Source organism: Oncorhynchus keta, chromosome 14 (genome assembly GCF_023373465.1).
Source record: "Oncorhynchus keta strain PuntledgeMale-10-30-2019 chromosome 14, Oket_V2, whole genome shotgun sequence".
NCBI lineage: Eukaryota > Metazoa > Chordata > Actinopteri > Salmoniformes > Salmonidae > Oncorhynchus > Oncorhynchus keta.
This window is the reverse complement of record NC_068434.1, coordinates 66,203,458-66,214,788: the sequence shown is the minus strand read 5'-3', so window position 1 is coordinate 66,214,788 and position 11,331 is coordinate 66,203,458. Positions and strand designations below refer to the sequence as shown.

Below are 11,331 nucleotides of genomic sequence, written 5' to 3'. Positions count from 1 at the left end.
CACACAGAAACACAATATACGTGACTCATGACTTCGCGAATTTCTGATATTCCCGCGCTCATCAAGCAAAACAAACGTGGCTAACTAGCTAGCGTTAGCTCTTCTTATAAATATATATCTTATATTCTTAAATATTTTATTAACGTTACATAAATCTATATGGAGGCTGAAACTTTTTTGGACGTTTTTTGCCTGGGACCAAAGAAGACGACGGTAATCCATGGAAGGTGACATGAAGTTGTCAAGTCGTGAGTTTTGTCCAACAACGTCTGTCTTTATATGAGATAACGCTAGCCAAAGTTAGGTACCTAATAGGTGAGTTTACTACATTAGCAAATCAAAGAGGTATAGGTCTACACTTTACATTATGGATTTTGCCTCAGATGTGATGTTGAAAAATGTGTCTTGAAACTTCTCTAGATGTTTGAGCCCAGTGAAAGCGCGGGTGAATTGGGGCTCACCATTGTGGAATCCGGTCATATGTTGGTGTCCCAAGGTCACGATCTTCTGGTAAGTGAGTTGAGGTCTAGCTACTAGACTTTATATGCCCTTTGATGTCCTAAAGTCAAATCATTCTTGGATGGATCTGGATCTAGTTTTTACTGTATTTTATCTGGACTGGCACATTTCATGCATGCACATCTCTAGGCCAAGTAACAATGTATCCAAATATGATAAAATTAAAATCAAATATCCCCCAATATATTCAATAATTGATTATTATATACCAAGTTACTGCCAAATGTACACTCAATAGACATATAATAGCTGTTGTCCAACCTGCACTCATTGTTGGCCTAAATTACACTGACTGTAAAAAACATTAGGAACACCTGCTCATTCCATGACATACGGACCATGTGAATCCAGTTGAAAGCTATAAACACGTACTGATGCCACTTGTTAAATCCACTTCAATCAGTGTAGATAAAGGGGAAGAGACAGGTTAAAGAAGGATTTTTAAGCCTTGAGACATTGATTATGTATGTGGGCCATTCTGAGGGTGAATGGGCACGACAAAAGATTGCAGTGGCTTTGAACAGGGTATGGTAGTAGATGCCAGGTGCACCAGTTTGAGTGTGTCAAGAACTGCAATGCTGCAGCGTTTTTCACACTTAATAGTTTCCCATGTGTATCAAGATTAGTCCACAACCCAAAGGATAACCAGCCAATTTGACACAACTGTGGGAAGCATTGGCGTCAACATAGGCCAGCATCCCTGTGGAATGCTTTCAATACCTTGTAGAGTCCATGTCCCAAAGAATTGAGTCTGTTCTGAGGGCAAAAGGGGGTGCAACTCAATATTAGGAAGGTGTTAATGTTTTGTACACTTTGTACACTTATTTTTTATTAACAAATATGCCTTCTAACTCAGGCTAGTCTAAGCTTAGATATATTTTACTAGGGTTATAAGCAGATAGCCTAGCTATGGATACAATTGTATGTTTTTTTGCAACATTGTTGAAAAGTGACCCCAATTTTGACATTCAAAGGACTTGATTACACGTCCTTGAAAATATAAGGAACGAGAACAAATACTGAACACCTGCTAGGTTGTAGCTGTACTTAGAATACTGCCTGTGTTAGTGTGTAGTTTAGTGTGTGTGTTAGTGTGTGTCTTCTCAAGGTTCACTGCCAGACTCTGTGTGCAGCTGAGCGACCCAGCGGGAATGGATGTAGAAACACAATGGCCATAGCTGCACTATGCCACATCGAGTGTGCTGGATGGAAAGTGGCTACAGCTATCTTGCTGTGCCAGGCAAGGCTACATGCTAATTCATGTCAGGACACAAAGTGCTCTCTGACAAAAGTGGATAGTGATCATTGATAGATCGGCGCCCTTAATCTTAATGCTCTTGAGTATCTTTCAATGAAGAGAGTTTACAGTAGTACACGGTGGCTGATTCCAGGGGAGTCCCAAATGAATGAGGATGCCATATTAGGATGTACCATGCTGGAGGAGAGAGAGGGTTATTGTGTGTAATCATCATCCAGATTACTCCTGATTCTAAGATATAGTGTAATGGGGGCTTTCTCTCGGAAAACGACTGGCTATGCCTCACAGAATGACTCGAAGACAAGTCTTGTTGGAATTATGTAATGTGATTACTCCCTGATATGATAATTTTCAACTAAAAATACAAATTTGATCTAATCCCTTCAGAACATCTCAGCGGAGTAGGAAAATTGAAATCTGTTTTGAATCTGGAAGTACGGAACTGAAGTGTAATGTTTTATGTAACAGAGCTGAGTAGACTATTCATCCCTCCATTGTGTTGAAGTCTATTTGAAATGGAGAAACATAACTTGCGGTATCTACAGTGGCAAAAAAATACATATGAACCCTTTGGAAATACCTGGATTTCTGCATAAATTGGTCATAAAATTTGATCTGATCTTCATCTAGGTCACAACAATAAACACGCATAGTCTGCTTAAACTAATAACACACAACCAATTATACGTTTTCATGTCTTTATTGAACACACCGTGCAAACATTCACAGTGCAGGCTGGAAAAAGAATGTGAACCCTTGGATTTAATAACTGGTTGACCCTCCTTTGGCAGCCATAACATCAACCAAATGTTTTCTGTAGTTGCGGATCAGACCTGCACAATTGTCAGGAGGAATTTTGGATCATTCTTCTTTACAAAACTGTTTCAGTTCAGCAATATTCTTGGGATGTCTGGTGTGAACTGCTCTCTTGAGGACATGCCTCAGCATCTCAAATCGGATTGAGGTCAGGACTCAACTGGGCCACTCCAGAAGGCATATTTTCTTCTGTTGAAGCCATTCTGTTGTTAATTTACTTCTGTGTTTTGGGTCATTGTCCTGTTGCATCACCCAACTTCTGTTGAACTTCAATTGGCGGACAGATAGCCTAACATTCTCCTGCAAAATGTCTTGATAAACTTGGGAATTATTTTTTCCGCCGATGATAGCAAGCTGTCCAGGCCCTGAGGCAGCAAAGCAGCCCCAAACCATGATGCTCCCTCCACCATACTTTACAGTTGGGATGAGGTTTTGATGTTGGTGTGCTGTGCTGTTCTGTGCTTTTTTTCTCTACACATAGTGTTGTGTGTTCCTGCCAAACAACTAAACTGTAGTTTCATCTGTCCACAGAATATTTTGCCAGTAGCGCTGTGGAACATCCAGGTGCACTTTTGCAAATTTCAGACTTGCAGAAATGTTTTTTTTTTTTTTTTGGACAGCAGTGGCTTCTTCCGTGGTGCCCTGCCATGAACACCATTCTTGTTTAGTGTTTTATGTATCATAGACTCGTCACCAGAGATGTTAGCATGTTCCAGAGATTTCTGTAAGTCTTTAGCTGACACTCTAGGATTCTTCTTAACCTCATTGAGCATACTGCGCTGTGCTCTTGCAGTCATCTTTGCAGGATGGCCACTCCTATGGAGAGTAGCAACAGTGCTGAACTTTCTCCATTTATAGACAATTTGTCTTAATGTGGACTGATGAACATTAAGGCTTTTAGAGATACTTTTGTAACCCTTTCCAGCTTTATGCAAGTCAACAACTCTGAATCTTAGGTCTTCTGAGATCTCCTTTGTTCGAGGCATGGTTCACATCAGGCAATGCTTCTTGTGAATAGCTCAAATTTTGTGAGTATTTTTTACAGGGCAAGGCAGCTCTAACCAACATCTCCAATCTCGTCTCATTGATTTGACTCCAGGTTAGCTGACTCCTGACTCCAATTAGCTTTTGGAGAAGTCATTAGCCTAGGGTTTCACATACTTTTCCCAACCTACACTGTGAATGTTTAAATGATGTATTCAATAGAGACAAGACAAATACAATCATTTATGTGTTATTAGTTTAAGCACACTATGTTTGTCTATTGTTGTGACTTAGATGAAGATTAGATCAAATTTCATGACCAATTTATGCAGAAATCCAGGTAATTCCAAAGGGTTCACATACTTTTTTTGCCACTGTAGATACTGCAAGTTATGTTTCTCCATTTCAATTGGACTTCAGCACAATGGAGGGATGGATCGTCTATTCAGCTCTGTTACATAAAACATGACACTTTATATGTATATATACATATATACATATATACATGCATACAGTTGAAGTCAGAAGTTTACATACACTGTATCACAATTCCAGTGGGTCAGAAGTTTACATACACTAAGTTGACTGCCTTTAAACAGCTTGGAAAATTCCAGAAAAAGATGTCATGGCTTTAGAAGCTTCTGATAGTCAATTGGAGGTGTACCTATGGATGTATTTCAAGACCTACCTTCAAACTCAGTGCCTCTTTGCTTGACCTCATGGGAAAAATCTAAAGAAATCAACCAAGACCTCAGAAAAAACATTGTAATCCTCCACAAGTCTGGTTCATCCTTGGGAGCAATTTCCAAACGCCTGAAGGTACCACGTTCATCTGTACAAACAGAAATAGTACGCAAGTATAAACACCATGGGACCACTCAGCCGTCATTCCACTCAGAAAGGAGACGCGTTCTGTCTCCTAGAGATGAACATACTTTGGTGCGAAAAGTGCAAACCAATCCCAGAACAACAGCAAAGGACCTTGTTAAGATGCTGGAGGGAACAGGTACAACATTTCCACATTAAAGCGAGTCCTACATCGACATAACCTGAAAGGTCGCTCATCAAGGAAGAAGCCACTGCTCCAAAACTGCCATAAAAAGCCAGACTACGGTTTGCAACTGCACAAGGGGACAAAGATCTTACTTTGGTCTGATGAAATAAAAATAGAACTGTTTGGCCATAATGACGATCGTTATGTTTGGAGGAAAAAGGGGGAGGCTTGCAAGCCAAAGACACCATCCCAACCGTGAAGCACGGGGGTGGCAGCATCATGTTGTGGGGGTGCTTTGCTGCAGGAGGGCCTGGTGCACTTCACAAAACAGATGGCATCATGAGGGAGGAAAATTATGTGGATAAATTGAAGCAACATCTCAAGACATCAGTCAGGAAGTTAAAGCTTGGTCGCAAATCGGTCTTCCAAATGGACAATGATCCCGAGCATTCTTCCAGAGTTGTGGCAAAATGGCTTAAGGACAACAAAGTCAAGGTATTGGAGTGGCCATCACAAAGCCCTGACCTCAATCCCATATAACATTTGTGGGCAGAACTGAAAAAAGTGTATGCAAGCAAGGAGGCCTACAAAGCTGACTCAATTACACCAGCTCTGTCAGGAGGAATGGGCCAAGATTCTCCAAACTTATTGTGGGAAGCTTGTGGAAACCTGAAACGTTTGACCCAAGTTAAACAATGAAAAGACAATGCTACCAAATACTAATTGAGTGTATGTATGTATGTAAACTTCTGACCCACTGGGAATATGATGAAATAAATAAAAGCTGAAATAAATAATTATCTACTATTATTCTGACATTTCACATTCTTAAAGTAAAGTGGTGATCCTAATTGACCTAAGACAGGGAATTCTTACTAGGATTAAATGTCAGGAATTGTGAAAAACTGAGTTTAACTGTATTTGGCTAAGGTGTATGTAAGCTTCTGACTTCACAACTGCGCTGTTAAAAGACACTGATGTCCTGATGACACTGATGCAACCGCGCACCTATGTGAGAGTGGATTCTCGGCCCTCACTAGCATGAAAACTAAATACAGGCACAGGCTGTGTGTGGAAAATTATTTAAGGAGACTCTCCAATACAACCCAAGTTATGTGCATCCTTCAAGCACACTTTTCTCATTAACCTGTGTTGAGTTATTCACAATTTTCGATGAACAAATAAGGTTTTATATGTAAGATGGTTAAATAAAGACCAAGATTATGTATTATTATTATATTATTTGTGCCCTGGTCCTATAAGAGCTCTTTGTCGCTTCCCACGACCCAGGTTGTGACAAAAACTCACACTCATTCTTCTATTTAATTAATGTATCGTATAGCGTGTGTGTGGCAGGCTTACAATGATGGCAAAAAACAACATTTGAGAGTGTGCTGACCCTGGTGCTAGAGGGGGAACACAGCTGGATGTTGAATGTTTGAAGGGGTACGGGACTATAAAAAGTTTGGGAACCACTGGCATAACAAATCACTAGCTAAACATTTCACGATTTTGATTCTGTTCATAAATTCAATCTGGAGTGCCAGATCTAGGCGTTCGTAAATCCAGAGCGTTGTCAGATTGTCCGTTAATAAATTCTGAGCGTTCAGAGCGCACACTGGACGCTCTGGCTGAGAAGTAGGGTTGAGCATTCAACGGCAGTCAAGCACCCAAGCAAACGTTGGCTAGCTACTTCCAGACACAAATGAGACTGAGAGAACACAATTTTGCTTGCCCTGGCAGAGCTGGTTATGCTGTAACTGTCCTGCTGGCAACAATTTATTTACGCTTTTTTTGCCGACGTTTACTGACACCGGCCATATTCAACGGGTGTTGAATATAAAGTCATCAGTTATTCTGCGCGAGACTGCTCTGAAATCAGAGTAGATATTCAGAATGAACAATGTCCATAGCACTTAGCTAAGAATTATGTGAATAATCAAGTCAATAAACGTTGGGTAGTTTGTTAGATAGCAGATTGTTAATAATACTGCCTGGCAAGTTCAATGTATTATTAGTAGCCAACTAACGTTAGGTAGCTAGCTAACATACCTACTGCTGTAATGCTACGCTGTTCATAAGGATAACATAGCTAAGAAATTGTCACAACAAACCTATTTGAAAAGGCAATACTTTACTACATTACTCAACATTTTCTTAAAATGTTTCATGATTAGTTAAACCAATGAATAATTTGTATCCACTTTCGTCAGACTTCGGCCGCCATTTTCTAAAAATCTGAAAAAGTTGTGAAGCCACGCCCATTTCTGGAAGAATTGCATTATGGGCCCTAAAAGCACAGAAATAAGTGCCCACTGCATGTGTACTTTGTCGTACTAAATGTGGAAAAAATTACAACTTTTGGCATGCTAACTATATCCATACTATGACCAATAAGCATACTATGTACTCAAATAGTATGGTTAGTATGAGAATTCGAGCACAGCTTATGACTCTCAAAGATGATATTTAGTACAACATTCAGCCTCCAACAGCTGGTTGTTCGAGATGGAGATGGAAGTTATCTTTCCAAATACAGTACATACATACTGATGGCATGCTGGATGGGTTTCTGAGTCAATAGAGCCCCCTGCAGGCGCGCTTATGTCATTTCAGATCATTTGAGATTGCTCCTGCTAACCAAAAGTAGAGCTGTGATTGCTTCATGCTCCGTCTGATACTATTAAATGGACTTGAATGTCTCATTGAAGACATGAGGATTAGCTGTGCGCCCTATCCAATATGACTTTGGTTTTACTAGTGTGACTTTTGACTGTTGTTTGTTTACCATTGTTAGTCTGTCTGAATGTTGTGTTACTTGCATTTTTCAGGATGGGTTTTCCGTGCTTGATGCTCCAAGCTTCCTCAAAGTTCAGCAGAAATCAGATGCCCTACTTTTCCGTCTGACTGTTAAGGTGGGTTGCGAAAGTGATTTTCTTGGAGCCTTTATTTGCTTTTAGGAACAACACCATTTTTAAATAGAAGCTACAGTCGTACAGTATACAACAGTATACATACCAACTTGTATTATCATTCTAGCACCTAGTTTTAAATGAAACGTAGGCTAATGTTAACTACAAGGCAACACCAGAATTTTACACAAGGTAATTTGTATAGTGGCAGCTTTATTTACCATAGCCAGATTTTACATTGACATGAGTGTGGCAGAGCTAATGTTTGGCAGGGGTGGCTGTGCTGAGACAACAGTGTACTTGGTCATTAAATGGCCTGAATTAAGGGGATCTGAGGCCTGACACGATGCATTTTAACAGTCTTGGCACAGCTAGCTGGCTGCGAGCAGTGCTTTGGCTGCCCATGTTCTGCCAAGGTCCTAGCTTGTGAGTGATATGTAGGCTAAATAAGTGTTGTAGGTACGTGTCACTGTGATGAATTGTAAGTGGCGTGTCAAGCTTGTAGTCTGCTGGTCAAAATCGTCTCAGTAGCGGCGAGGAGGAGATATAGGCCAGCTCTCACACGAAACAATGCTGTGCATGTGCAGGGGGAGAGTTGTTTGATCAGGTTGCAGTTCAGTGGCAGCAGGGCTGAGGCCCTGGAGGAGCGTGGCAGTGCAGTACTCAGACTGAAGGAGTACCTGCCTGTCACCACACAGGGGGGGCCACCACCACTCAGCTGCCCCCCAACACCCAATCAGCCCCCTACCAAGACCACTGCACAGGATCAACAGGTACTCAACAACACATTCACACAGAAAACATGTAGCTACGTATTGCATCATGAAAGTGTATTTTGGAACATCTGAATTGTAACAGCTCCTGCAATACATTAACTAACTGAAATTAGTGCATTGCATCTTTTTTTTCACCTGTGTTGCTGTTCTTATTTTAAGAATGTCATTCTTCACAATGTATGAGGCAAACTATAGTTTAATGATGTACTAAAGTTGCTGTTGTTACAGTAAGAATCATCCACTAGATGGGGCTATTTACAAGCATGAAAACAATATAGCTAGTTTAATACGGAACAGCCCTGGAACCAACTAGGTTAATATGGATTTTATGTATGAATCAATGACAATGTGCGATATGTCAATCCTTAACCTCCCCACACAGAAGGGGGAGAAATTAAAGCAACACACACATTTGAAAAAGCTCTCAGTGAGGATGAAAGAGCTATGATGACTGAGGGAAATCATTCAATAAAGGATGCAGCTATGATGCAGCTCTAACCTCCCTTGGTGTGTTGCCCTATAAAGTCCTGTGGCATTAGTATTATTTCTTTTAACCTTGTCATCAGGCGAGTGCTGGGGAGGCTATGGCTACTGAACCTAAGGTGGTCCAGGGCTCTTCATCCATCAAACGTCTTACCCAGGTAGGTTGGTACTGACACAACACAGTGATTAGATAGATGACTGATGAATGCTGAGGGTGATGATTCACTTGATGGAGTTTGACAATCGCGCGAACTGAATAAGTAGCAGTTATTTAACATTCAGGAGTTACTGCTCTCACCCACTTGGCTTGAATGTAACATACACTTCATGGGGTTGTAGTTATTCCCCGTCACTACTGAAGTGTAGAGTAGGCCAATGGAATAATTAACACTTAATTGATTTGGGAGATTATAGTTAGTCGATATCATGGCTTTAAGTCTATACAAACAAATGATCAGATCCCTGGTCTATCATTAATTTTCCTCAGCACTTCCTGGGCGAGCATGGTCTGTCCTTGCCCCTGGTGTCCTTGCCCCTGGTGCCACAGTGCTCTGTTCCGTGGGGAGCTGGAGCCCTTCCTCTGCCTGTGTCTCTTGGACCCCAGCTTCCCTGCCTTGGTGGAGGAGGTGGAAGGGGAGCTGAAGAGAGTGCTCCAGGACTGAGGAGCTGAAGCTCATCAACACGAACAGCCAGAGGGAGACAGGTCAACTCACTACACACAGTACACATGTGGGTGGGAGGTGGGTTGTGGAAGAGTTGGGGGATGTGTTGTTTAGAGGTCGACCGATTAATCGGAATGGCCGATTAATTAGGGCTGATTTCAAGTTTTCATAACAATCAGAAATCGGTATTTTTGGACACCCATTTGGCCAATTTTATTTTTAAAAGAAATGTACAACTTTATTTAATCTTTATTTAACTAGGCAAGTCAGTTAAGAACACATTCTTATTTTCAATGACGGCCTAGGAACAGTGGGTTAACTGCCTCGTTCAGGGGCAGAACAACAGATTTTTATCTTGTCAGCTCAGGGATTCAATCTTGCAACGTTACAGTTAACTAGTCCAACGCTCTAACCACCTGATTACATTGCACTCCACGAGGAGACTGCCTGTTACGTGAATGCAGTAAGCCGAGGTAAGTTGCTAGCTAGCATTAAACTTATCTTATAAAAAACAATCAATCAATCATAATCACTAGTTAACTACACATGGTTGATGATATTACTAGTTTATCTAGTGTGTCCTGCGTTGCATATAATCGATGCGTATCGTTGCTCCAATGTGTACCTAACCATAAACATCAATGCCTTTCTTAAAATCAATACACAGAAGTATATATTTTTAAACCTGCATATTTAGCTAAAATAAATCCAGGTTAGCAGGCAATATTAACCAGGTGAAATTGTGTCACTTCTCTTGCGTTCATTCCACGCAGAGTCAGTGTATATGCAACAGTTTGGGCCGCCTAATTTGCCAGAATTTTATGTAATTATGACATAACATTGAAGGTTGTGCAATGTAACAGGAATATTTAGACTTATGGATGCCACCCGTTAGATAAAATACGGAACGGTTCCGTATTTCACTGAAAGAATAAACATTTTGTTTTCGAGATGATAGTTTCCGGATTCGGCCATATTAATGACCTAAGGCTCGTATTTCTGTGTGTTATCATGTTATAACTAAGTCTATGATTTGATAGAGCAGTCTGACTGAGCGATGGTAGGCAGCAGCAGGCTCGTAAGCATTCATTCAAACAGCACTTTTGTGCGTTTTGCCAGCAGCTCTTCGCAAGTACAGCGCAGTTTATGACTTCAAGCCTATCAACTCCCGAGATTAGGCTGGTAACTGATGTGAAATGGCTAGCTAGTTAGCGGGGTGCGCGCTAATAGCGTTTCAAACGTCACTTGCTCTGAGACTTTGAGTGGTTGTTCCCCTTGCTCTGCATGGGTAACGCTGCTTCAAGAGTGGCTGTTGTCGTTGTGTTCCTGGTTCGAGCCCAGGTAGGGGCGAGGAGAGGGACGGAAGCTATACTGTTACACTGGCAATACTAAAGTGCCTATAAGAACTTCCAATAGTCAAAGGTTAATGAAATACAAATGGTATAGAGAGAAATAGTCCTATAATTCCTATAATAACTACAACCTAAAACTTCTTACCTGGGAATATTGAAGACTCATCTTAAAAGGAACCACCGGCTTTCATATAGCTTTCTTACATGGCACATATTGTACATGGCACATACTATACTTTTACTTTCTTCTCCAACACTTTCTTCTCCAACAATATTTAAAACAAATTGAACATGTTTCATTATTTATTTGAGGCTAAATTGATTTTATTGATGTATTAAATTAAGTTAAAATAAGTGTACATTCAGTATTGTTGTAATTGTCATTATTACAAATATATATATTTTTTAAATCAGCCGATTTAATTGGAATCGGCCCTGTTTGGTCCTCCAATAATCGGTATCGGCATTGAAGAATCATAATCGGTCGACCTCTAGTGTTGTTCTTCATGCTGCTGATTGTGTAAATGTGTGCTGGAACATAGTGACCATTGTGTTGTATGAGGATATTTGTAGCA

General features: G+C 40.7%; 1 protein-coding gene across 2 annotated transcripts; it reads left to right on the top strand.

Moving 5' to 3' along the window:
- Positions 1-11,241, top strand: LOC118393815 (meiotic recombination protein REC114-like). 2 transcript variants are annotated; one of them, XM_035786902.2, is made up of 6 exons: positions 1-248; positions 421-510; positions 7,403-7,486; positions 8,071-8,256; positions 8,826-8,900; positions 9,230-11,241. In XM_035786902.2, exons 2-6 carry the CDS (start codon positions 421-423, stop codon positions 9,410-9,412), a joined length of 618 nt encoding a protein of 205 aa, XP_035642795.1. In that variant the 5' UTR covers positions 1-248; the 3' UTR covers positions 9,413-11,241. The 2 variants fall into 2 exon arrangements, with proteins under 2 accessions (XP_035642795.1, XP_035642794.1); XM_035786901.2 differs by having other exon boundaries at positions 2-315.
- Positions 11,242-11,331: the final 90 nt, after the last annotated feature.